The 23,627-nt window shown below is 53.9% G+C and overlaps 11 protein-coding genes across 13 annotated transcripts; 4 read left to right on the forward strand and 7 right to left on the reverse strand.

Moving 5' to 3' along the window:
• Positions 1–47: 47 nt before the first annotated feature.
• On the forward strand, positions 48–2,699 carry PV07_06878 (uncharacterized protein). The gene has a single exon (XM_016393900.1). It carries the CDS (start codon positions 637–639, stop codon positions 1,840–1,842), a length of 1,206 nt encoding a protein of 401 aa, XP_016247319.1. The 5' UTR covers positions 48–636; the 3' UTR covers positions 1,843–2,699.
• On the reverse strand, positions 2,484–5,605 carry PV07_06879 (uncharacterized protein). Its single transcript, XM_016393901.1, has one exon. The coding sequence runs from the start codon at positions 5,342–5,344 to the stop codon at positions 2,696–2,698; it is 2,649 nt and encodes an 882-aa protein (XP_016247320.1). The 5' UTR covers positions 5,345–5,605; the 3' UTR covers positions 2,484–2,695.
• Positions 5,606–5,858: 253 nt separating this feature from the next.
• PV07_06880 (uncharacterized protein) lies at positions 5,859–8,130 on the reverse strand. The gene is made up of 3 exons (XM_016393902.1): positions 7,681–8,130; positions 7,409–7,625; positions 5,859–7,363 (listed from the first exon to the last, which is right to left on the reverse strand). The coding sequence occupies exons 1-3, from the start codon at positions 7,730–7,732 to the stop codon at positions 6,025–6,027; spliced, it is 1,608 nt and encodes a 535-aa protein (XP_016247321.1). The 5' UTR covers positions 7,733–8,130; the 3' UTR covers positions 5,859–6,024.
• PV07_06881 (GTP-binding protein rhoC) lies at positions 8,066–9,698 on the forward strand. The gene is made up of 3 exons (XM_016393903.1): positions 8,066–8,727; positions 8,778–8,981; positions 9,034–9,698. Exons 1-3 carry the CDS (start codon positions 8,434–8,436, stop codon positions 9,361–9,363), a joined length of 828 nt encoding a protein of 275 aa, XP_016247322.1. The 5' UTR covers positions 8,066–8,433; the 3' UTR covers positions 9,364–9,698.
• PV07_06882 (uncharacterized protein) lies at positions 8,853–10,717 on the reverse strand. Its single transcript, XM_016393904.1, has 3 exons — positions 10,377–10,717; positions 10,129–10,191; positions 8,853–10,046 (listed from the first exon to the last, which is right to left on the reverse strand). Exons 1-3 carry the CDS (start codon positions 10,479–10,481, stop codon positions 9,894–9,896), a joined length of 321 nt encoding a protein of 106 aa, XP_016247323.1. The 5' UTR covers positions 10,482–10,717; the 3' UTR covers positions 8,853–9,893.
• A 1,191-nt stretch (positions 10,718–11,908) lies between these two features.
• PV07_06883 (uncharacterized protein) lies at positions 11,909–12,238 on the reverse strand (the record flags this gene model as incomplete). Its single annotated transcript, XM_016393905.1, has 1 exon — positions 11,909–12,238. The coding sequence occupies one exon, from the start codon at positions 12,236–12,238 to the stop codon at positions 11,909–11,911; it is 330 nt and encodes a 109-aa protein (XP_016247324.1).
• PV07_06884 (uncharacterized protein) lies at positions 12,235–12,465 on the reverse strand (the record flags this gene model as incomplete). The annotated part of the gene is made up of 1 exon (XM_016393906.1): positions 12,235–12,465. The coding sequence occupies one exon, from the start codon at positions 12,463–12,465 to the stop codon at positions 12,235–12,237; it is 231 nt and encodes a 76-aa protein (XP_016247325.1).
• Positions 12,466–13,426: 961 nt separating this feature from the next.
• Positions 13,427–14,918, reverse strand: PV07_06885 (uncharacterized protein). The gene is made up of 4 exons (XM_016393907.1): positions 14,763–14,918; positions 14,677–14,714; positions 14,421–14,576; positions 13,427–14,356 (listed from the first exon to the last, which is right to left on the reverse strand). Exons 1-4 carry the CDS (start codon positions 14,766–14,768, stop codon positions 14,275–14,277), a joined length of 282 nt encoding a protein of 93 aa, XP_016247326.1. The 5' UTR covers positions 14,769–14,918; the 3' UTR covers positions 13,427–14,274.
• Positions 14,919–15,054: 136 nt separating this feature from the next.
• PV07_06886 lies at positions 15,055–17,189 on the forward strand. Of its 2 annotated transcripts, XM_016393908.1 has the most exons (4): positions 15,055–15,805; positions 15,870–16,135; positions 16,190–16,936; positions 16,993–17,189. In XM_016393908.1, the coding sequence occupies exons 1-3, from the start codon at positions 15,475–15,477 to the stop codon at positions 16,901–16,903; spliced, it is 1,311 nt and encodes a 436-aa protein (XP_016247327.1). In that variant the 5' UTR covers positions 15,055–15,474; the 3' UTR covers positions 16,904–16,936; positions 16,993–17,189. The 2 variants fall into 2 exon arrangements, with proteins under 2 accessions (XP_016247327.1, XP_016247328.1); XM_016393909.1 differs by having other exon boundaries at positions 15,055–16,135.
• Positions 17,190–20,173: 2,984 nt separating this feature from the next.
• Positions 20,174–21,835, forward strand: PV07_06887 (uncharacterized protein; the record flags this gene model as incomplete). The annotated part of the gene is made up of 1 exon (XM_016393910.1): positions 20,174–21,835. The coding sequence occupies one exon, from the start codon at positions 20,174–20,176 to the stop codon at positions 21,833–21,835; it is 1,662 nt and encodes a 553-aa protein (XP_016247329.1).
• Positions 20,831–23,606, reverse strand: PV07_06888. Of its 2 annotated transcripts, XM_016393911.1 has the most exons (5): positions 23,451–23,606; positions 23,286–23,400; positions 23,052–23,117; positions 22,834–22,956; positions 20,831–22,777 (listed from the first exon to the last, which is right to left on the reverse strand). In XM_016393911.1, exons 1-5 carry the CDS (start codon positions 23,483–23,485, stop codon positions 22,634–22,636), a joined length of 483 nt encoding a protein of 160 aa, XP_016247330.1. In that variant the 5' UTR covers positions 23,486–23,606; the 3' UTR covers positions 20,831–22,633. The 2 variants fall into 2 exon arrangements, with proteins under 2 accessions (XP_016247330.1, XP_016247331.1); XM_016393912.1 differs by having other exon boundaries at positions 20,831–22,956.
• Positions 23,607–23,627: the final 21 nt, after the last annotated feature.

Genomic DNA, 23,627 nt, shown 5'->3' on the forward strand with positions numbered 1-23,627 from the left:
GTCAGACAGACTATTTTCCCATCCAGAATCTTCAAACCTCATTTGCCCGCATCACCTCACTACACCTCACAACTCGAGCTCAAGCAAAGCTTCGAGCATTGCCTATTCACTCCCTAATACTCGGTCACACGACCTCCCTGCGCTCGCTGTCCAGTCAAGTCAAGATCCCTCCTTCGCTCTGTTGCGAAGAACACGGTCGTCCGCTGCTCGGGATAGCTTGAAGAAAAAGCTTGGTCTGATAGATATTCCCCCTTTCACCCACTCGTCCTTCTATCCGGTCGAAGTTATATTCCTGGGCCCGTCTCTCCAAGAGATCATTCGAGGATAGCGAGTCTTCCATGGACCGCGCGTTCCGGACGACAGCTGGGGCCCATCTACCTCCGTCGACGACACGGTGAGGTTTTTGAGAGGTTCTATAATCGATCACCTGAGCGCAAGGCTTCGAGCAGTTCTCGATACCCAACCACCCACCGACACAGCACTTGAAAGGGCGACAATCTCAATTGCTTCAGCGAGGGGATTGTGCGTCCCAGTCTCTATCCTCAGGCCCTGGTACCAAATAAAATTGTTCGATTGTCCAGGACCTCTCTCAGCCACATCTGGGGAGAGGGAGCCACGTCACAAAGGAGACCACGCATGTTACGCCCCGTTTCCTCCTCCCTCCGCAAGAGGCTGGACGCGAGACAGGCGGCCGGCGCGTGGTCAAAGAACCGATATCTCTGGACGGGTGAGGACTCGACAACAACGAGCTCCCGAAAGCGTCTCCTCCTGTTCGACATCGCCAGCAACCAGTCGCCCTTTTCCATCCACAGGGTGCACTCGTCCAACTCCTTCCTGCGCAGCCAGTACTCTTTCTCGCCAAACACGATCCGCTCGCGCCTGGCCTTGCACTACAAGGGGCTCCCATACACGGAATGCTGGATCTCGTACCCGGACATCGAACCGCTCTGGCAGGAGTTGAAGATTCCGCCGCCGAAGGAAGATGTCTCAGGGACCAATAAGCGGCGAACCTCGCCGACTTGCACGTTGCCCATCCTTCTTCTCGACGCCCACGACTTTGGTCAAGATGCTCTGAAGAGTTTACGTGATGCAAAGGTTCCCGGGGTCCACGAAACGGTGCAGACGAGGTACGGCATATTCACGCCCGTGGTCTCGACGCTAGGCATCGCCATGGCCCTCGAAGTGCTCTTCCGGAACCCCGAAAGTTATCCTCCTTTGTTCCCCGACCGGCAATCCCTGGACCAGACGCTACAGGTCCAGTCCATCATCACCCGTCTCCTCCCCGCCTCGCGACGGCTAATTATCCCTTCCGTGCCTGACATCCTCGACGACAGAGGGAAAGAGTACTTCACCCGCACGCGCAGCGAATGGTTCGGCGTCTCTTCCCTGGACAAGCTCCGGCCCAAGACCCAAGAAGAGACCGATCGGCTGTGGGCCGACGTCGAAACCGAACTCGACCCCATTCTGCGCACACTATACGACTGTCCACTAGTGAGAGGACCCGCGCTGCACGACACACTGGACTGGAATCCAGAGATGGAATCCGGCATCGCGTCGGCGGCGAGTGAGCAAAACGACGGCGTCGGCGGTGGCCGCGTCCGCTACCTCTCCGGCGGACACTGTCCGACCTACGCGGATTTCATCCTCATGGCGTTTCTGGCCTGGATCGCCCGCGTCGACATGGACGCCTGGGCGCGCTTGACCCTGTACGTGGGTCGCGGTGTCCTCGAGGACCTCTGGATGGGCTGCCTGCCCTACCTCCGCAGCGGCGGCTACGTCGGGACGCTGGAGTGGTTCAGGCCCGCTGGTAGGAGGCAGATCGGCCACCAGCAGCAGCGTTGAAGTTTAGTCCCGGCCGACCATTCTTTCTCGTGGAAGTGATGGATAGGGGGGGCGCCCCCTAACTAATCTTGGTTGGGCGCAGGAGGAAAGAGGGAAGGGAGGGAGAGTGTGTGTGTGTGTGTGTGTGTCATTCGATTTTCCGGTCGTCCCAGAGATGGGTGTTGACTGAATCGAAGGTAACATCCCATATCTGCCGACGTTTCTCATGCCATGTCGCGCCACGCCACGCCACGCCATACCATGCCACGCCAATCGTTCTTTACCCTCTCTTCTCATCCTGCATACCGCATACCGCATGCCGCCGGCCACCACCTTACCCTACCCATTCGACATGACAATCCGCAACGGCCCCCTGAACCCTCTTGTCCACACCGTCCTCTCCCCACGAATACAGGGGCTCAAGACGCAATGGCACAGGCACGGCGCAAGGTCTCCACCGTGCGCAGCGTCCTCTCTACCGGTCGGAAAGCACGTCGTCGTCATCGACGTGGCATATTGCAGAGCGAAACCCCCCCTTCCTCTCATCGTCACGCGCGGGACGGCCGCCGTCGTCATCAACGGGGCTGGAAAGACGATACAAGGAACGCGGAACAGGCGTGCATGAACAAGGCTTGTTGTACAAAAAGTCATTAGAATTGGGGTTCTGTATCCTCCCGTCCTTTTGTTCCTATCTATCCTACAGGAAGGAGCTTCACAGCTCCTCAAGAGCCCACCAACGCCAAAGCCAAAACCAAAACCAAAACCAAACACTCGTACACAGGCCCGATCCTCGTCGGGAGGGGGTATCGTTGTCATCAGCTCATGCTTTCGTAGAAGTCATCACAAAAAAACAAAACAAGAAACACAAAACTGTTTACGAACTGCTCTTTAAGAGCGCTCCGTTCACAAGCTCCGCCACGATCCTCTTTCTCTGCAAGGGGATCATGTCGGGGTTGTACGACATGGGCGTAAGCCCCAACATGATCTGCCTTGCGCTTGTAATCGTAAACACCCCACAGTCGTCCATGTTGGTCTGTTGAGGGCTCTCTCCTGCCTCAATGAAGGTCCACTCGGACTCCTTGTATGCAGACCCCAATTCTGCAGAAACCCAGGACTTGACGATGTTGATATATCGTTTGCCGTTCCCCCTCAAGCTGTTGTAGTGTGCGATTGTGCGGTTCTTGCCTGACACCACACAAAGCGTCCAGTGACTACCGCTGTTGACAGGGATGAACACCGCTTCTGTCTCCAGGAGGTTCTTGCCCCCAATCTTTGCTCGTGAAGCCCATCGTTTGACACTATCATATCCGCGGCTTTCGAGGTTGTTGAAGAAGAAGGACACAAAGGCGTGGTGTGTGGGAACTTGTGTGGGACGATCGTTCTGCTTGCCGTGGGCGACAACAAGGTTAAGGTATCCATTAATGACTTCGTCATTAAGCCATTGATCGGTGCCGCGGTTAGAATGTGCGTTGAGAGGGACGACGCGGGTAAAATCTCTAGCTTTGAAAGCGCCATGACCGTGACGAAGGGCGGTCTGGATTTTCTTTTCCCAGTCTTCTGTGAGTGGGACAATCTCGTAGTGAGTCTTCTCTTCAAGGATCGCCAGTCTCTTGGACTCTGCGCGCGTGACTCTCTGTATCTTTTCGGATGAATGTGGTGTCGCTTTCGGGGTCGGCTGCTCTGGTGTATATACATCATCTAGAGTCAGTTCTGCAAGTTGCTTTTCGGGAGTATGAAGGGAAGATGTCGCTGAGGAGCTGGATTCGCTGGTCTCTTTGTCATCAGTTAAGTCAATCGGACTTGCGACTTTTGGTTTTTGTGGATTGACACGCTTAGGTGTCTTTGTTGATTCTTTCTTGGAAATCTCGGTTTCCTGCATTGCGACGTCTTGCTCCACTCGGTTTGTGACACTATTGAATTCTGAAAGAAGTTCGTGGTTGGCCAGGCCAGGAACATTTTCAGTCATCTCTGTGGTCACTCCTCCTGTGGTAGAGACAAGGTCATTGTTTGTTTCACTTCTGTTTTCTGATGCGACAGGTTCATTGCTGTTCGACATTTCGCTGGGTGTTTGTTCTGGCGCAGCGGCGGCGTTGGGTGCTGATGTCACTCCAAAGCTTTCGCTCTCTGCAAAGGTTTCGGAAGCTGGTATGGGGGATCCACCTCCTGCCATAATCATTCTGAATACGTGAGCATCCAATTCTGGGTTCGGAGGTGGGGTTCCATCGAAGAAAGAAGATATCTCGCTTTTAACGGGGGATCTTGGTGCATCGATGTGATAGTTTCCTGGAGAGCAATCGCACATGGATGAGATATCTGACAGCGGGGTCTTGGGGGTCTTGGGGAGAGTCTGTTTCGGTCGGACTGACCTCGGGGTGTTGAAACGCCGTAGTTTTAGACGAGGCGGTGACAACAATGTCGAGTCGGTAGGTGATGGAGCTTTTGGATTTCCTGATGGTGGTGCGTCTTGCACAACAATGGCAGGTGTCGGAGTCTGTGGTGATCCCACGCTCGGGCCTGTGGTCTGGACTCTCTTTGAAGATGCAGCGGGTTCGCCGTCTTCGGTTGCGCGGGAGCCTTGTGTATGAATGCGTCTCTTTCTAGATCGCTGGATGGACGAGATAACTCCGTTTGATTCTGTGTCACTCTCGGTGACTGTGTGGAGGGCTTGTTGTAGCTGTGCGCTAGGTGTGAGAGTCTCGACGGAGGTGATGGTTTCTGCGGGCGACGGGGGTGAGGCAGGAATTGGCCTCAGTTGCGGATAGGGGGATTCTAGTTTCGCGCATTCCAGAGGTGATCTTTCAGACTTTTCTTCTGGGGTTGGAAGATGAACTGGCTTTGGTTCCCGAGGAGGTGTAAATCGAGGCATGTCGGGAAATACTCGATCGACGCGTGCGCGCCGGTAATGGATTCGGGGAGTAGCATTCTTGCTGCGTGGGTTCAAGACGTATTGTGGTCTGAACTCTGGGACCTCGTACAAGACGTCCTCTGTGGGTTGATATTGTTCCTTTTCGGGTGAAATAGGTGTGGGTTGCGGCTTGGAAGGGACTGTAGGCGTTTGCGGCACAGTAGATGCTGTTTGTCGAGCTGTGAAGCGCTCGTTGGCAACGGCTCGATTCCATGGTGATTGTGAGAGTGGGGGAGGAAGAGATCTTTGAGTAGCCTGTGGTCTTTGCTGGCGAGGCCTCTGGTCACGGCGGCGCTGCTGGAATCGTCGGACAATGAAGACGGTGGGAACAATGACGACAGTTGTGGTGGCATCGACAGTACATCTGCCGAGTTGTGTAGCTGCATGAAAGCCGAGTCCAGCCAATCCGCCCAGGCCTGCGCATATTCTTTTTGCGACAGGGATGATGTGTTCAATAGGAGAAGGTCTGCGAGGAGGCATGAAGACGCCGGCAGTAGGAGGGGCAGGTGTGGGAGGGTCGACAGGCCAACCACCGGGTATGTATCTTCCTTGGTACGGGTTGTGCGCTGGAGGAGGCGTTTGAGGATGCCAGTCCATGAACGACGAGGTGTCGGCCATGGCTGTGGAGGTTGACAATGAAGTTGAAGCTTGAGAGTGTCACAAGGTCGGTTGCAGACAGAGAGAGTCCAGTGCTGGAGGTGCAAGATGGAGATGAGAACGGACAAGAGAGGTAGGAAGAGCGTAAACGGATTGAGGGACAGCATGGGAGTGCGAGAAGATGTGAGTCGCGCGAGGTTGTAGAGCCACAGGATGTAAACATGCACTCAGGTACGTGAAGAGAAACAGTGCACCGTCTTGGGTGTCGGTCGTCAGTTGTATGATTGATGAAAGACGCAGGACAAGCACCGCAGACAGACAGACAGACGCGACTCTCCAAAATGCGAAAATGCGGCACGGCTGCGATTGGCCACGTTCGTTTTCTGCCGCCCCCCCACCGCTACTGTCCAGACAATGGATTTCATATCCGATACCGCCTTTCAAAGGTTCACGAAGCCGATTTGACCGAACTAGGGATATGCTTGCTGGATGGAGGGAACACCATCAACATCATCCGCGTCCTGTGGACTCGCTACTGTTGGAACAGATGGTTCGTGCTGGACGTAAACAAATAAACACCCAAACACAACTATTGCCACTGGTATCATTGCACTGTATGGTCTCGCAATCAATGTATGGTTGCCTTGTGCTGGACGCCGAATCCATAACAGCACTCCTACTGGACTTTGTCCTCCCCTGGGTCAATGTACGCTCAATCCGAGATACCTGAATAGAACCGGAATGCCCTCCACAGCCAGCCAAGCGATTCCCGAATACACAATAAGCTTGGTTACCACTTCCACATCGTATCTGACTCGAGGTTTCTGTATGCTCAAGAAGATCTGTCGTTCCTGTAATTCATCCATTGCCTGAGCTTCCTCGGGGGTGCGCACTTTGTCATCAGCGGGTGGGATCGCAGGAACTGGTGATAGCGTTTCCATTCCTGTACCCATCTGCGCTCGGAACATCTCCAGGCTGCTAGATCTTTTTCTGCCCGAAACCGGATCCTCGGGTTGGAAGTACCCGTGATCAGGAGAAGGTGAGGATGAGGGTGAGCCTTCCATTGCCGGAGTCAGTGCCTCGAGAGCGTTTTTACTGTCCCTTCTCCTCTTGTCACGGTAAGCCAGCGTTTCGTACGCGTCTGCTTCGGACTGAGGCCCAACCGAGATGGCTCTTCTGCGTCGAAATGATGACAACAGGTGAGGAATGTCCCGCGCCGGTGGGATGATATTGTCGTCGTTCGGTTGACGTGGAATGGTTTCGTACTCTGATGCTGGTTTAAAGAATCGTCGTGGTAAAGTGAGACCAAGCTGTTCAATGACACGGAAGATCGGTGGAAGTATTTTCAGCAGGGTCGGCTTCATGATGCCCCTCCATGCAAAAATAACAAGTACTCCGAGTAGAATGCGTGCCAATGTGGTAATCCAGCCCATCTTTTCAAGGTCGAACGGGATAGTGCCTTTTGCGGGAGTTGACCAGGCATAGGAGCTGCGGGCAAAGTGCCAAACGGCGTATTCGCAGCCAATGAAGACCCCAGCAAAGGAAACGCTGTCATCAAAGCAAGGACAGTCATCTGCCGGCTCGGGATGGATGCGAACTAGGACTAAGATGACCAGAACAACAAGCACAACCCGTTTCAGATCGCCCCCATGGAGCCACTCATCAAACGCCTCTCCATAGAAGCATTGAACAAGAGCGATGAGTGCGCCTAGAATGCTTCCCCAAATGACGTCGAAGAAACCATGCATCCCACAGTACAACCGACCCAGCACAATAGAAAGGGCGTAGAAGTAAGCTAGCATCTGCAACCCGAGATTGACGTTCGGGTCCAGGCTGTTGGTTTCTTGCCGGAGAAGATAGAGTGAATAGACAGCCACCGAGACTGCATTAGTCGAGTGTGTGGAAGGGAAGCCATACTCGAGGGCGGCTGACCCAGACATGGTGATTCGTGTCAGCGGCGGAGAGAGCGGTCGCGGCAGGCAGAGCAGATCTTTCAAGAACCCGCTAAAGAAGACTCCAGAAGCCAGGATATGGACCATCCTGCTGCACGTCAATATGAACCCTTGTTAATCGAAAGTTGCATACCCTCTTCCCAGACCTGTATTCCCACACCAGAAGAGAATAGGCAGCATGACCATGAAGAAAGTGTGCGTGCCCAGGTTTGCCGACGTCGCGAAATATGTATCAAAGGCCGCAGTTCGTAGGGTATCTTGTAGCCAGGCGACGTAGGGAGTCTCCCAGCGTACGACCGGGAGGAGTTGTTCTCGGAAAAGGTAGCGCCATCGTGGCAGTCTGAGCTTGTCTGAAGCACCGTCAGAATGATTCCATGAAGTATTTAGTGGTTCTCTCCTACATACAGTGATTGAGCGACCTCAGCCCGGCATCTGGCCTATCTTTCTCCTTGTCCATTTCTGCGGAGGGAAATACGGAGCGAAGCTCCCTTCCATCGAGACCAAGTGTGGCCGAGGAAAGAAGCAAATTCCTCACGGCGATGCATTAACATCAACCGCGGAAGGCAGTGGAAGGCATCAAGATTGTCAGCGGAGAATCCGGAGCGTGGCTATTCAAATCTGCGAAGAGGTCGAGTTCGAGATTGCAGTAGTCGTAGTCGCGGCTGTGCGGCGATGCAGGGACATTGATTTTGGAGATTGTGGGCTATCCCATTCGTCCACTCAGCTGCCTGCAATAAATGGTCCGGCCCAGTGCTCAGCTCCCCTCAACAGGGCGATACAGAGGGAATCGGCAAATTGTTGTTCGACATGGATCCTGCATGTACAAGAAGCATGTCGATAAGCGACAGTGTCGCAATTGCTGCAGTCCTGCAGGCGAAAAGAGGGTCAATTGTGCACAAAACCTGTGTTTCACATGGGTTTGGCAGTGGTTACTTGGGCAACCGCAACGGTCAACAAAGGCGCCCGCCGCAGTCATCCTACGATGAGACGGCTATTATTGACTCGGAAGTCTCAACAGAAACCTGCTTGAACCACATGTGCAGATCCCTCAACCGTTACCACCGCATATAATACTGCCGCTCCCGTCCCAAAAGGTCAGGGTCTCCACGTCAACTTGCTATTTCACAGCAGAGAGCCGGGCCTCCAACCTCACCCACCATGGCAGAAACCGACCACTATCCTTCACGAACATCCACCGTCCTGTCGGAAAAGGGCCCAACTTCCTACATCACTCCCACCTCACCAAAGCGAAGACCCGTTCGAGCGCCCAGTACGAGGACAAGTAACGGCACCATCAGCACAAACATGAGTTATGGCAGTGCGGGACGACTGTCAGAAGCCACAAACATCACTCAACCACCTGCACACTCCAAAAAGTTCGTCGTTGTCGGAGATGGAGGCTGTGGGAAGACTTGTCTCCTCATCAGCTATGCACAAGGCTATTTCCCCGAGGTACGCAGGACAAGAGAAGGAATGATGGGCAGATAGCTAACGGTCACCAGAAATACGTGCCGACCGTGTTTGAGAATTACATCACGCAGACCATTCACAAGCCCACGGGCAAGACAGTCGAACTTGCACTTTGGGATACAGCAGGACAAGAAGAATACGACCGGCTGCGACCACTGTCATACCCAGAAACGGACCTGCTCTTCGTCTGCTTTGCCATTGACTGCCCCAACTCACTAGAGAATGTCATGGACAAGGTATGGCATCCTCGATAGTAGGGCTATGGCTTTTACTGACGAGTCATCACAGTGGTATCCCGAAGTCCTGCATTTCTGTCCAACAACTCCTCTGATCCTCGTCGGCCTCAAATCCGACCTTCGTAACAAGCGAACCTGCATTGAACTCTTGCGAACTCAAGGCCTCACCCCTGTCACACCCGAACAAGGAGCTGCGGTAGCTCAGCGAATGGGGGCTAGGTACATCGAGTGCAGTGCCAAGGAAAACAAGGGTATTCAAGAGGTATTTGATTTGGCCATCAACACCGCCATTCAGGTCGAAGAGGAGAGTTTCGAGGCGAAGCCGAACAGCAAGGGGGTAAAGGTCAAGAAGGTAAAGAAGAGGAAATGTGTATTCCTATGATCCAATGGATCAGGAACAGACTCTCAGAGGAGGTCACAATTTTCCATTCTCGGGGTACAAAACTTGGATCTTGTATGATTGACCTTTTGGGCTCAAAAAACGCCCGCTGATGTGTGATGGTACGCATATGGGACGGCGTTGGATGCAACTGAATTGCATGACGAGGCGTTGTAATGAGACTCTGCTGGATTTAGAATGGGGATCGCTGTGCGAGCGAGCGTGGCGAGTTCCGACGATTCGGGCTCGAAGCTCTGTGGCGCGCTTTGATGTGATTGCTGTATGAGCAGCTCATTGCGTAGCTCCCCCGACGATGAATACATGTCCTGTTGAACATGCCCTTGTTCTGGAGCGCTCCAATCGTCACCCTGCTCAGGTTTCGTTGATGTCCTCCATCTCCGCTCCTTCCAAAATGGTCGACGATCAGAATCGATGGCTAAAGGGACAAGTTGCGTTCAACCGCACACAGCTCTCGCGGCTCAAAGCACATGTCAGATATGGCCTCTACCTAGGAATGCAAGGGCAGACGACTCTCATTTGCCATGCTTGCCGTCTCCGTTGCCTGGAGTCGTGTGCGCCGTTTCGGTCGTGTCGTTGTTTGCGTCGTTCTCGTCGGCGGCGGATCTGCCCATCACCGTCTCGAATTGACTCCACAGCGCCTCGACGCTGGAGAACTCGTTTCCAATCTACCGGTCGTGTCAGTCTCCGGCGCAATCAGAGCTTGGGGGGACAGAGTGCGTATTGAGCACTCGGAGCGGTGCAACCTACTTCTATGATCCCTTCGAGGCTGCGATTCAGAGCATTCATCTGTGCGAGGACTTGTTCCAGGGACTAGCTTCCACGCGCGAGGGGGCCGCCGCAGTCAGCAGCCATCATACAAAACACACTCGTTCAGGAAGATGTGAGCGAGGGCGACCATCCCAACGTTTCCAATTACTCGGTGGGTATCCTTCCCCTTCCTCATGAACGGTTCTGATGGGCTCTTTTCGAGGAATATAGAACGGAATCCAACTGACCTCTCCAATCTCGCCTACCAGTGCAGCACGCCGCACTTCGAATTCGCTCGGTTGATGAGACTGCGACTCGTCCGTCGAGGAGCGCATGTTATTCGAGCTCGCCATCCCGGGAGGGTTTCTCCTCTATATCGGCCGCATGCGGGCAAAGTTGTTTCCGCCTGTTCTGGAGAGAGATGCGAACCCTTCAGATCGGGTTCGAAGGGAGAGAGATGATGTATACGCGATGGAATGTATTTGACTTCTTTGTCTTCAGACGGTTTGGACCACCGTTCAGAGAATCAAAAGCATTGAGCATTGAGCATTGACAACAATTTACGAGGTACATTTAGAAAGTCCAAGACGCGTCCTGCGTTCTCACATGCTCCCCCGCGTCCTCCCTATTTGTGTCCACTTTCGCACACCAAGACCTCCCCGCTCCGGGACAAAAAGAATCAAAATTGGATTTCATGCAGCCCATGATTCGCCTTGCAAGAATTCCCCCGGGGGGCAAAAAGAGAATGTTGCATTATTGAGAGGAGTGGGATTCGAACCCACGAGGTTTCCCACTGCGGATTGGAAATCAGAGACCTAAACACAGCGCCTTAAACCACTGTTCGCATTTTGTTAGCGGGCGGTCGTCGAAGAAAAGAAAGATGGGAAATATTTACCTCGGCCATCCTCCCAGCATAAATTCGGGTTGTTTTTGGCACATGTTGTACATATGTTCGGATTTTTTTGCGTGGACACTACCCCCTGGTTTGTGGCTGCTCTGGGCTTGTGGGGGGTGTGGAAAGGACAACGTCTAAGCATGCATGGGCGGGGGTCGTTGAACGGTTCTAGGCACGCAACTGGGGCGCTCTAGGCACTGATCCCTCGATCATGAGGCCCACGGCAAGGCCCCCAGTCGCGTATATCGGGGTGTTCACGAATCCTGCTTTGCAAACCAAGAGGACCGGGGAACGATGAAATTTGCAGAGAGAATACAAGTTCAAGGTGATATTTCCTGCTGAGATACAGTCATTGTGTTCGTTATGTCTATCGTAAATGCATATTTAATGGTGGACGACCAATCTAGGATTCTGTCTGCTGTAGTGCGGCCTCTACACTTGCCATGTTGCCACTACCTCAAAAACGGGCGAATAGGTGTATACGATTGGAGCCGACATGTTCAGTCGACATGGCGATTGTGATGATTCGAGATCGGTCGAACGGGCACCATCTTCTCACCTCACCAAAGATGATCGTGAGATCCCTTTTGATGAAGGGCTTTCCTGTCTCGGATCTGTTGTCCCGTCCATAGGGGGTAAGTAGTAATCTCGATCTTCAAAATGGTCCTTCACACCAACGACACCATGGTCCTCGAGAATTGGTATCTGTACTTCTCCGAAGAAGGTAGTCGGCTAGTGAACTCGCTTTTGCGTGCGAGAACATGAATGCAGGGCCGTGCTGATCAGCCCCTTTTTGTGCTGAACTAGTTTCACATCATATTCGAGGTGCTTCGGGTCTAGAAGTGTCTGGCGCAGGAACGGCGACCCGCGTCGAGTCGCAGAAGTTCATGCGCACGGGACGGTCCCTCGCTTCCAAAACGCAAATTTTTGTCGCTCATCTCCTTTTCCCCTGGTCGCGATGGGGTGATGCTGAATGAAAAAGTCGCGAAACGGAAGCCCAATAGCGAAGAGTAGCAGCAGCGTTCGTCTCGCCTGCTCCAAAAATTGTTTCTGCCCCGTCGTTCTGAAATGCAAAGAATTCGTCAATGAAGGACTTTTTGTGCGGTCGTCAAAGAGGTCGTCGTCGATATTGTTGCTATGCGGTGCCGTTGGTCCCATGAGGTCATGATCGTGTGTTCTTAGTGTATAGGAATAGTCATGCCTGATGGGAATCATCGCTTGCCACCTGACAGTAACCGTGAGAGCCTCTTTCTCCTCGGCTTCTCCTCGATATTGTCGCCATCCGCACTTGACGAACTGGGACTTGTTGAACTGGCCTCGGAGGATGTTCGATCTCGAACTGACATGTTGGCGGCACCTATAATGTCCTCTAGTCGTACATCGTCCTGAGGGGATGTTGTTCGATGTTGGGGATCAAGTATTTCAGTGAATTTAGAAGGCATGGTAGTGATTGTTGGAACCCCTGGTGGGGAAAAATGTGCGGTCTCGTAGTTGCGGGTTTTGTGTTATTCTCAGTATTTCGCTGAGATCAAGAAACGAATGCTACCAGTAATAAACGAGAGGATCAGACAGGCTCTGTGGACAGTGAGGGCGGCGGTGATATAGGAGAAGAAGAAAACTCGGGTCGGCGGTGCCCTAACATTGTTATATCCTGACCCTTTTCGTCCACGGCACACGATCAAGAGTTCCGCCTATTCAGAATTTGCGCTCGCGTCGGTTCCCCCTGTTTGAGTGTTTGGAAATCCAATAGAGGAGCGGGTGGCTACGACGCCGCCTCGTCATTCCCCTCCTTCTTGCGAGCTCTCCCCCAGACGGAATGGATCGCACCATGTCTAGACCCTCTCAGGACCCAGAACCGAGGCGCACGAGACGACCATCCCCATGGTGCCCACCCACCGCCCCTCAGGGCACCAACTTTCAGGGTCTCGTGTGTGGCTGATGGTTATTCCCGCAGCCTGAGAGGCCAGAGATCGACCACATGGTGGCAGGCGTTGCAGGGGATCTTCCAGGAAGAGAGCTGCTCTTAAGGCAAAAGCTGTTGTGTAACACGTCAAGGCGTACGAGGATGGTGGTCAAGCCACGTAGGACAGATGAAGATCAGAACTTCACAGCGTTGGATTCGCTTGCGAAGTGCCGAGTGTCTTCCGTGCCACCAAGATGCCCTCCTCATGCATCTCGTACTTGGATGGATGGATGGATGGATGGATGGATTGGCGGTTGGTTGGCCGGCAGTCTAAGCAGCGCTGGGCAGGGCGCAGTTGCACACAATGACACTCTGTATTTTGGGTTGACGTTTCTTAGGTTGGGCAGAGGGAAGAAGGTCGACTTGCCGGTTTGGGCTCAAGTTTGCCTCCTGGATCGAAACGCTTGGAGTCACTGTCCGAACTATGCACAGTCCGAACTCCTCCGCGTTTGCAAGACTTCTTACTACTGCCTATCCGGCTGACAGAACCACTTCTCTCTAAACCTAGAATGGTGACATTCCAGTGCTACGCCTCGTGACTATTGTTTTCAAGCGGCGCGGAAGCGCAGCAGTTTGAGGGGCGAAAAGCTACCTAGGCACTGGGGAATTCTCCTGTTTGCTCGCATCAAACTTCAATGAACTCTGTTTTCTTAACTCACGGGGCGGCGACCAGAACCGTGATCTCCTGAGGCCGACATTGATCATGTCCTCGTGCATTGAACAGCTAATGCACATGGCAAGAACTCTGATAATCCGTGGTCCGCATCCTGTCCTCCAGTGATGCCTCGGGTGCCTATTTGTGGCGTGAAGGAAGGAGACCAAGCTTCATCGTCCAGAATTGCCCGATTGTATGTATGATCAGACCCCGGTGCAGACTCGTGACTTGCGGAACGTGACCGGTTGTCCTGGAGGATGGCTGTATTGCGTACACAATCCACCAGCTGCAACCACCCTTTCGGCGCCAATCGAGAACAGTCACAGTGCTCGTCACCTCGAATGCGATCTCTCAGGACCAAACTATGCCACTTTGTTGTTGTTGGCTTTGCTCAATGGGCTGCAACGTCATCAGCTGGTTGGAGGATCGCATCAACTTCCCCTTTTGCCGGCATCTCGATTGTGTCCATCCTGGCTTGACAGGAATGTATTTCGCTGTGCGAAGTATGCCACCAGCGAGATGTGTCTGCCTGAGCATGTGCTTTCGGTGCAGAAACACTGTAGCAGCTCCATGTCCGACCTTTGCGGGATCCTGAATCCACATCGTGTTCTGCTTCTACGGCATGTCGCCAACCTAGTCCTCCATTTTGGTATCGGGTCCTTCGCCGTTCATTTCGACTCCCTTAGCTGCAGATATCCACAGAACGTTGTTACATCTAATGGTCCAAGTGGTCAGTCACATTTTTACACTGGCTGTCGCTGGGACTCTGTCGGCCATACCTGATGAGCACCTGACCCAAAGTACCGGTGTGTTTCCTGTCGATATACTCTTCCGTATTCGAGAGCTGGATGTTCATGTATGAGTCGACACTAATGAGTCGGCCTTTGTATTCGGTTTGACCCCATTTTAACCGGATGATAACTTCGTCATTGATCCTGCGACACAACCTGTCAATGGACGTATCTAGGCGATTCGAGCAGCGCTTCAACGAGGGGAGGTGCTCGCGCACTTTGACGCAAGGGCACAAAGACGTACAAGCTCTGGAGAAGAGGGCGCGGGTTTATGGGAGTGAACTGCAAACATGTTAGAGAGGTCGCAAAAGCTGCCACATTTCATCTTACATTCATTTTGCTCGGTCTACTGGGGTTGAGGCCGAGGGGTTCAAACGAAAGACGCAGAACAATCAGTTCTCATTGAAGAGTTGACTACAGGTGATGTTGTGGTTCAGCAGCTTGGATCGCAGTCGCCCATGCTTCGAATTTGGAGCGAAAATGTTCTGCCAAGAGATGGTAAACTCGGTCGCGCTTCAACCCGCGGACAGCAAGCAGAAGGCTCTGTCACGTGGGACATATCACGTGCTCATAAAGTCATGTGGAACCATCTCTGCCTTTGGCCTTTCGATTAAACCACCCACCTGGGCTTCCCTGCGCTTTGACCGAGACCAATATTTGGTCAACTCTTCTTGAGTTCCTACCAGAGACCTGCGAGACTTCGGTTCCTGATGCCTTTTCCACAGGTTCTTCGTTGAGCGATATCGAGAAGTTCAGCCTCAGGAGTCATAGTATCAACGGCAGTGGAACACAATGATACTCCTATGTTTTCCTGTCGAAACGGGCTTGCGGGGGACTGATTTCCTCGGAAAACTGCCAACTCGTATGTCTCTTTGAGGCAGGAATACAGTAGCCAATCAACCAGAGTCGATAACAGACGACGGAACGTTTCTCAACTCCGCTCTTGCAGCTCCCCTTCTGGATAGACTTGTTATTGCTGTGGGAGGTTTATCGACAGCTGAATGGGTGTTCTGCAGCACAATCAACCAGGGACTCTTTCTCAATGTCGGACAGAAGGCTTTCGTCGACTAGTCGATCACGCACGGGTTGCTCAAGCTGTCTGAGCGCCAGCCGGAAGTGCGATGAAACCAAGCCCACCTGCCAAAGATGCACACGTTTAGGGTTTCGTTGCAATTATGAGCGCCCGCTGAGGTGGAAGAACGCAGTGCTCACAGGGAATGTTCCAAGCAATGTGATTATAAGCGACAGACATGAGGGAGGTTCGCCGCAATGGCCAAGAGAGAAGAGTCCTGCCAGGAGCAACCATGGTAGAGACCACAATCCCCCCAGTGTCATCCTGCAGTCCATCGATGATAATCAGCTCATTGAAAGGTGTATGTAACCCCCAATTTATTGCAGCAGCATCATTGTCCACCTTGCTGAGATATAGATATTGAGTCTTGACCTCTGGTCACCTACAGTTCCACTGGTCCAACATGTGGGATAATCAATTTGTGAAGACATACGGATCCTTGTGCTTCACCTATCCTCCGGTTAGGGAGGCAATCGTCGCGTTCGAACTCCTAGAGCAATTTGGCTCGTCCCCGGTTGCTCTAGCACGAGTGTCGTCCGCACTGAGCATTTTCCAGAGCCGGCTGAGAGGATCTATCGAGACCAACAACGATATACTGCTGGCAGCAGGGTTTCTAATGTGTCATGTTGCAGTAGGTCACGACCTGTTCCGTCGAACAGCCCTTTTTCTTACCGTCGAATCTTAGATGAAAGCCGGATACACGTGGACGGGCCACTTGAAGAGCTTGCTCTCCATTGCGCTCGCTGGCCAGGAGCCCCAACCAAACATCGATCGTCTGGCAGGGCTTGACATGGATATCTGGCTTATTGGACGGTGTTCGGGCTCCCTGCACGTCTGGTCTACGATGTGTTCGGGACGAAGCGGGATCGATCCCAACACGAATCTACCGCGCACCCTCTTGGATCTACTCGCCTCGGCAGACTCAGGCGCAGACATGTTCCAGCGACTGGAGGCATGGCAGCCGGACGCCACAGTGGCACCAACAACACTGCCATCATGCACACTCGAGATCTGGCATGCGTACCGACTGGCGGCTCAATTGTGGGTTGCCATCCCGAACTTGCATCCCACTCAGCTTCAAAACACCGCGCACACGCGCATTCTCGATCAGTTGTGGCAGATTGTGGAGGGCTATTGGCTGCGTTGCAGGCGAGCTTCGTCGGAGAATGAACGTCAGGTCATTTGGCCCATCGTGGTCGCCTCGTGCTTGACGGAAGAAGACAGGAAGCTCGAGTTCGCGGAGAACGTGCTCTCTGAGCTATTTCCGAACGAGGCTGGATTTTGTCCTTCGAACCTCAAATCACTTATGCAGGAATTATGGTCAAGACGGCGACAAGGGCAATATACAAGCTTGGACAGTCTTGCTCGAGAGTGGAAGGTGGAGCTTGGGATCTGGTGACAGGACGAGGTGGTCCACCGCCTCATGCCTTTGGTAAGTTTAGATCATGTCTTACATCATTTTGCGTCTCTAAATCATTTCGCGTACAGCCTTGATAAGGTATAATGAGTGATAAGGGCGCCTGCCGATGTTAAGGCGGGGGGCTTTAGAGACTCACATACAACGAGCGCAGCCGGATGGGGAGTCCAAGATGCTGTCATCAGTGCTAGGATGTTTCTCCCAAAGACGTGCATCAAGATACGTTCATCACAGCCTTCAAATCGATCAGGTCATTTGTCTATACGAGCTCCATTCACGCCAAAAAAAACCCCCCCAAGGAGTGATAGAACTTTACCACCTCACGTTCCTTTTTCTCTCAAAACACACACATACCCTGACACCCCCCCTTTTTCATGCCCACTTGTCGTTCTTGCGAGTGACCTTGAGGTAGTATCCCGCGGTGGCATTCCTCCACTTCTTGCCCCAGATGGCAAAGGGCAGGAAGGTCATGTAGACGACGAACAACATCATGGCGATGCCGATGCAGGCGTTCTTGGGCCCGCTGGCGTTGATCCAGGGCCGGATGGCGAAGGACAGGGCGCCGCCGACGGTGTTGCGGAGGAAGTTGATCATCTGGACGGACTCGTCGAAGATGTCGCTGTACGCGTCGAAGGCGTAGGTCATGGAGACGGGGATCAGGATGTTGGCGGCGATGCCGATCAGCGTGAGGCCCAGGCACGGCACGATCCAGTGCAGGCCGTAGTGCGCGCCCAGCCCGTACATGAGGATGCCGCCGGCGCAGCAGAAGGGGACGGGGAAGAAGGCCCACAGGCGATGCTCGGGCTCGGTCACGCCGTGGTTGCGCCGCGCCAGGCGAAGGACCAGCCAGTCGGCCCCCAGACCCCCCAGCACGGCGCCGATGACGTTGCCGATGACGAGGGCCACGAACATGAGCCCCATGGTGCCGGCGCTGAAGTTGTACGGCGGGATGGAGAAGAAGCTCGCCTGCGTGCTGAAGATGAAGCTGGTCAGGAAGCTCTTGAAGCTGACGATGAAGCTGGCCCACGCCACCGCGGGGAGGCCCACGTACGGGAACGGCGACACCACGAGCTGCCAGTACCCTTGCTTGACCGTGGGGTCCGTGGTGATCAGCGCGTGGCGCCGGCGCCAGGAATGGATCGGGATCGTGTCGTCCACGACGTGGGAAGCTGTGGTCGGGCCTTCTTCGGAGACCTCGGTGACACTGGCGGCCCGGTCGGCGCTGATGGCCTCGTCCTTGGACGTGGAGAGACGGGCAGGGCCCTGTTGCTCGGTGCCAACGGGCTGTGGCTGGGCAGATTTGCCCACGTGCACGGGGATATGTGATTGACGGGGATACAGAGTCTCTTCGGCGCTGAAGATGATGAGCAACGCCGAGATGCCCTGGAAGATGAGCAGATATCTCAGCACCCAGCGCCATCCCTGCGAGTCGACGATGAAGCCACAAGCGATGGGCGGCAGGAAGTTGCCGGCTTGAAGCACGAGCGCGTATATCCCCATATATCGACCGCGCTGGTGGAGGAACGAGATATCCAGGAGGCTGTTCTCGTTCAGGGAGTAGCTTGGGCTGGAGCCGAAGCCGGAGAGGACCATGTACGCCCACATGAAATTGATCGAGTGCATGGCCGCCCCGAACGCGAGCCCTGCGAGCACAAGGACGGAGCCGACGATGTAGGGCAGTCGCCGTCCGTATTTGGTGGCCATGGGCAGCGCGAAGAGCACGCCAATGCCACATGTGAAGGTGAGGACGGACTGGGTGTTGTTGAGCGCGGTGTAGGTCGTCGGGAATTCCTCCACCCAAAGATCCCAGGCTGGGGAAGTCCACGCAATTCTGCACAACGTTGAAACATATCAGTTTTCAGCGCCCCCCTTTTGGAGGACGGAGGCAGAAGCACTCACGATGCGTTGATCATGAAACACCAGAACAAGGTGACGGCGGACAACCAGGACTTGCGCCACAAAGGCCAGTTCTAGGGGGAATAACGTTGTCAGCGTTGTTTCTGCACCGCAATGAGTGGCGAGGAGATACACACCAACGGGTCGTTGGGATTGGTGGTCGGGGTTGGAATCAAGATGATGGTGCTGCCGTCCCTGCCCGTGCCATCTTCCTTCTCAGAGACTGCGAGCCCAAAGGCACGTCAGTCAGCTTTCAAGTCAATATAGATGAGGTCCGAGTACTTACACTCGACGAGCTTCGTCGTCCCCACTGCCTCGATACGGCTTTCAGCGTCGATAGACATATTGGCACCTCCGGTGCGGGAAAACGTCCCGGCAAAGCAGATATAGGCAGAGACTCAAGGCGGAGAGGACCAGACCGTCAGGGAGATGTCTAGGAGGAAGTCACACAACCCCCGGGTTGGCTCTTGTCTTGTATAGACCACGGCGGCGAACATTTTGCTCTCTGGCCTTCCAATTTGGAACGCGGCTCGCAATTCACGACATTGATAAGGGTGGATCTGCACGGTCTCAGAGATAGGCGCGTCGGGTAGGGCCCAATGCATTTCCTTTTACCCTGACATTCAACAGTGCGCTTTTGACTGAGGTCCCGAGTTCTGGGGGGGGGAGGGGGTCTGGATTGGTGTGCTTGATAACCCTATCCTGCAAAATCCGCTGAACGGGGTTAGCGCCTCTATATACCCCGCCACAGGCGAAATACCGAGTGCCTCGTACAAAGTTGGATAGACGGAGAATGGCGCCAGGAAAGCTTATCCTTCTAAAATTGCTGGATCCGGTTAGCGCACAGAGCTATACACACGGCTCATGTGCCGCTTCGCTCCCCAGATGCAAAGGCTCGAGATTTGTTGTATCGTTGTAGGGACAAATCCATCAGTTTCTACTACCAGGTTGAGCTAGAGTCCTCGAGAGGAGTTTCTCAGGATGCTGCAAAGGCGGCTTAAGCCCTCAGCCGAGTCAGTCTGCGCCCAGACCGTGGTCCGCGCTCCTTATCAGCAACTTTTGTCAAGCGGGGTCGAGCATCGGAAAGAAAGCGAGATCTACCAAGTTAGAGTGTATCTATACGGCCACGATACCCATGCCGTATAACCGTGACGTGATTCAACAGACATGGGCATTCTTTTCGTAATATATACAAGCAGTCTCAGTAACTTGACTTACCCGACAAGCCTTCGTCCGCCGCCGGAGCTTGTATTACTGTGATTGCCAGTAACAAGACCTTGCCACGTCGAATAGAGAAGGCCTAAAAGTTCGACACGGGGATAGATCACTTGTCCGGTTCGAAGTCACGAAAGCCCTATGGCACGGCCGCCTTCAGAGCCTGACTATGCCTGGTCACGCCCTGGCGGCCTGGTTGAATTTCCCGGTGCGGAGCCGGGGAGCCTGGACATCTGGGTGTATTGCGACAAGTTCTCTTACTTCCAACAAGAATCGGTCTCCCTGAGAACCTATTCGGCAGCTTCTGTGTACGACATCGACATTATCAAGGACGGGTGTGAGCCCCGGTCCGTCTTCCACCAGAAAGGCCTGCCAGGACGCCAGCACGAGACTCCGTCGGATGCCTACGCCGTCGGCTGCAACTGGCCTGAGGCACTGTCTATTCGTCTGGACGAAGAAACCTGGACCCCGGGATACTACGTGGTCGTCATTCGAGCGACTGACCGCCACCAACGGATACGTGAGCGCGAGGGGTTTTTCATCGTCAAAGCCAGCAAACCCTCGGACGCCGACTTCGTGCTGATCCACACGACATGCACCGTCTTGGCCTACAACGACTGGGGCGGTGCCAATCATTACCGCGGGCTGCCAGATGGGTATCAAAACGATACTCCTACGCCACTGTCAAGTACGCAACGGCCAATCGCGAGAGGAATGATCCGGATCCCGGACAATGCGCCTCGAGAAGGGACGGGGGACTTCATGCCGGGTCTGAATTGGACCCCGCGGTATCTCTCTCTAGAGTATTCGTGGTATGGGCGCTATAGCAGGCATTATGCTGATGCGGGCTATGCCATCTACGAGCGACCTTTTGTCCTCTGGGCAGAACCTGCAGGGTATAGGATCCACCACCTCACACAAACAGATCTTCAAGACCCAGCTGCATCCCCTCTTGGTGGCTACCGTTGCGCAGTGATAGTCGGCCACGACGAGTACTGGACGTGGGAGCAGCGTGACACAATCGATCAATTTGTGGACCAGGGAGGCTCCTTTGCACGCTTCGGCGGTAATTTTGCCAAGCAGGTCCGGTTGTCGTCCGATCTGAAAACGCAGTACTATTATGGTACCCCAGACAACGACCCCGAGAGCAAGATAAATCCTCAACGGACCACAACGTCCTGGGAGTGGCCAGCTATTCAGCGCCCCGCCGCACAGACCGTCGGCCTGTGTGGACTTACTGGGGTATACGCAAGGTACGGTGTCGCCACTCCACGCTCTTCCGGGGGTTTTCTGGTCTATAGGCCAGACCACTGGGCGCTTCAAGGCACACAACTCTTCTATGGCGACACCTTCGGGGGGAACCCCGTGAACATTGCCGCATTTGAGGTGGATGGCTGTCAGTATACCTTTCGGCAGGGTCTGCCATACCCTACATTAGAGGATGGTGCCCCTTCCACACTGGAAATCATTGCCATGTGTCCTGCGGTCCTGGGCGAACAAGACCGCTGGAACGGCTCGGAGCCTATTGGTGGTCCTGAAAGGGACAAAATCGAGCTCATGCAAAGTCTCTTCAAGCCTCAGAAGGACGGGTCGACTTACATGCCCGAGTACCTCAAAGGGCTCAAGTACGGCTCAGGCATGATAGCGTCTTTCACGCGAGAGAAGGGGGAGGTCTTTTGCGCCGGCACAGCGGAATGGGTGGTGGGCTTGAAAAAGCGTGACCCATATACGGAAATCGTCACTAAAAATGTGTTGAATAAGTTTATCGGGAAGCCGGGACGTAGATCAGGGTGTCGACTGTAGTATCACACATATCAGCTCCATGTCCTAGCAAAGTCAGTACGTGTATGGGCAGGGTATTCCATATCCAATGCCATTCATGGAGGCAAATCAAGTCGCCGTAGGCCCCCAACGCGAGGAGTACGCGGTTCAGGTCCCGAGCCATGAGGTTGTGTTTGAAACATACTTCTCCGCGCCCCGGATTCTGTCGATTCTGTAGTGTGCTCTTCTCTTGCAGCCATTGGCTTCAGTACAAGCCCATGGTTCGTCAATCGTGACATTCTGCCTGCCTATGGTCGTCGCGGGACGGAGGGTATGATCCTCGTTAGCTGTGACATAACAGCGGCGGAAGCGGGAAACGCGACTTCAGCATAGGCGGTTTGGAGGGCGTGGTATTCGTGGGACAATTTCGCGGCCAGTTGGCTGAGACGCGTAACGGACGTCATTTTGTACCTGAGAAGGAAGAGTCGGCGGAGAGAAGGGAAGAAGAATGCCAAAGGGAACCAGAAGCAGAGAGTCGATTCGACGGGCCCGAAAATGGAGTTCCACCGAGTTTCGCCAACAATAAGTGCTATCTTGGGAAGAGGCGCGTAAGAGGGACTGCAGTGGAAATCATAGAGGCGCGGGTGATATAAAGCGGAGGTCGAAGGGTGAGAAGAAGGTATGAAGAGGCTGAGTTGTGGGCAGTTTTACCATGATGATTGCTGGAGCCGCCCCGCGATTTTGGAGCCACGCCGCAGCCTCGCTCCCGCACGAGGCTGAACTACAGCACCAACGGCATGATTTGTAGGATTAACCTTGATGTCGAGCCCAACCAGAGATTCAAGCTCGCCGTATCTGCCATTTGATGTCTTTGATGCTTACTTCCTCGCCGGCCTTCTCGTCGTAGTCAAACCACTCTCCTTCCGACAAGTCAATCCCCGTGAACTTGGTCCCTGACTCGATTCCCGTGGCCTCCCATTCTCCCTGGGCAGAATCAAGGTCAGAGGAAAGAGAGAATCTTAGCGTGCAGGGTGACCTACATCTGGCTTGAAATCCGTAAATTCCAGACCTCGACAATCGATGTCGATGATGTTCTTCGGTTTGGCGGGTGAATTCTGCTCGTATTTTGCCGGAGCTGCTTTGATTGAGGCGCTTGACTCTCTCTGCGTGGAAATGCGTCCGGTTAGCATTGTGAAAGATACCCAGGCCGCCTCCGGCAACAAAGCGGTCACTTTCATTCACACACACACACACACACCTTACAGTTCTTGCATTTCCAGACAAAATTTGCCTCTCCTCGGCTCCCGGATTGTTCGTTCATCTCCTGTATTTCGTGAGGTCAGATGGTACCCTAACGCCGACTCAACCCACGACAGCTTCAGCCAGAAAACCAAGCCAAGGAGCTGTCAGATGAGAGTCGAGCGAGGAGACGCCACACATCATAGACCATGATGGTCGCAACATCCCCTTTGCAGCCTCGGAGAAAACTCACATGACGGCTGACCCCGACCCAGTTTGCATGGATCTCACGACATGATGTACACTGGACTTTGAAGGTGTAATAGTAAGGTGATTCAGCTGTATCCGAAGGGACCAGGTTGGTCACGCTGCATAGAACCGTCAGTGTCACCCAGAGGCCGCATTCTGGGCGTCCTACCCTTCCAGATCCGCCGTCAGCGCTAATGCAAGCATTGGGATGAATCGACCTGAAACACTCTGTTGGAAGATGAGGCTCCAGCAGGTTCGGTCGGACAATGGGAAAAGGTGCACGGAATCTGGGGATTTTCTAGAGAAATTGTTGCCCGTAAAGGACTGAGGGCGTGTATGAACGGCG

Source organism: Cladophialophora immunda (genome assembly GCF_000835495.1).
Source record: "Cladophialophora immunda strain CBS 83496 unplaced genomic scaffold supercont1.4, whole genome shotgun sequence".
Classification (NCBI taxonomy): Eukaryota; Fungi; Ascomycota; class Eurotiomycetes; order Chaetothyriales; family Herpotrichiellaceae; genus Cladophialophora; species Cladophialophora immunda.

Excerpts from the sequence above, each read along its gene's own strand:
- PV07_06878 (XM_016393900.1), top strand. The coding sequence starts at position 637 with ATGTTACGCCCCGTTTCCTCCTCCCTCCGCAAGAGGCTGGACGCGAGA.
- PV07_06879 (XM_016393901.1), bottom strand. The coding sequence starts at position 5,344 with ATGGCCGACACCTCGTCGTTCATGGACTGGCATCCTCAAACGCCTCCT.
- PV07_06880 (XM_016393902.1), bottom strand. The coding sequence starts at position 7,732 with ATGGACAAGGAGAAAGATAGGCCAGATGCCGGGCTGAGGTCGCTCAAT. Across the intron at positions 7,626-7,680 it reads GCTGAGGTCGCTCAATCACT|ACAAGCTCAGACTGCCACGA; the intron begins GTATGTAGGAGA and ends ACGGTGCTTCAG. Across the intron at positions 7,364-7,408 it reads AATACAGGTCTGGGAAGAGG|GATGGTCCATATCCTGGCTT; the intron begins GTATGCAACTTT and ends GACGTGCAGCAG.
- PV07_06881 (XM_016393903.1), top strand. The coding sequence starts at position 8,434 with ATGGCAGAAACCGACCACTATCCTTCACGAACATCCACCGTCCTGTCG. Across the intron at positions 8,728-8,777 it reads CACAAGGCTATTTCCCCGAG|AAATACGTGCCGACCGTGTT; the intron begins GTACGCAGGACA and ends AACGGTCACCAG. Across the intron at positions 8,982-9,033 it reads TAGAGAATGTCATGGACAAG|TGGTATCCCGAAGTCCTGCA; the intron begins GTATGGCATCCT and ends GAGTCATCACAG.
- PV07_06882 (XM_016393904.1), bottom strand. The coding sequence starts at position 10,481 with ATGGCGAGCTCGAATAACATGCGCTCCTCGACGGACGAGTCGCAGTCT. Across the intron at positions 10,192-10,376 it reads TGGTAGGCGAGATTGGAGAG|TCCCTGGAACAAGTCCTCGC; the intron begins GTCAGTTGGATT and ends CGTGGAAGCTAG. Across the intron at positions 10,047-10,128 it reads GCCTCGAAGGGATCATAGAA|ATTGGAAACGAGTTCTCCAG; the intron begins GTAGGTTGCACC and ends CACGACCGGTAG.
- PV07_06885 (XM_016393907.1), bottom strand. Across the intron at positions 14,577-14,676 it reads CGCCCTCTTCTCCAGAGCTT|GATCAATGACGAAGTTATCA; the intron begins GTACGTCTTTGT and ends GTTGTGTCGCAG. Across the intron at positions 14,357-14,420 it reads TTGGGTCAGGTGCTCATCAG|ATGTAACAACGTTCTGTGGA; the intron begins GTATGGCCGACA and ends TTGGACCATTAG.
- PV07_06886 (XM_016393908.1), top strand. The coding sequence starts at position 15,475 with ATGTCGGACAGAAGGCTTTCGTCGACTAGTCGATCACGCACGGGTTGC. Across the intron at positions 15,806-15,869 it reads TAATCAGCTCATTGAAAGGT|TCTTGACCTCTGGTCACCTA; the intron begins GTATGTAACCCC and ends ATAGATATTGAG. Across the intron at positions 16,136-16,189 it reads TTCTAATGTGTCATGTTGCA|ATGAAAGCCGGATACACGTG; the intron begins GTAGGTCACGAC and ends GTCGAATCTTAG.
- PV07_06888 (XM_016393911.1), bottom strand. The coding sequence starts at position 23,485 with ATGCTTGCATTAGCGCTGACGGCGGATCTGGAAGG. Across the intron at positions 23,401-23,450 it reads CTGACGGCGGATCTGGAAGG|CGTGACCAACCTGGTCCCTT; the intron begins GTAGGACGCCCA and ends GGTTCTATGCAG. Across the intron at positions 23,118-23,285 it reads GGGTCGGGGTCAGCCGTCAT|GAGATGAACGAACAATCCGG; the intron begins GTGAGTTTTCTC and ends CACGAAATACAG.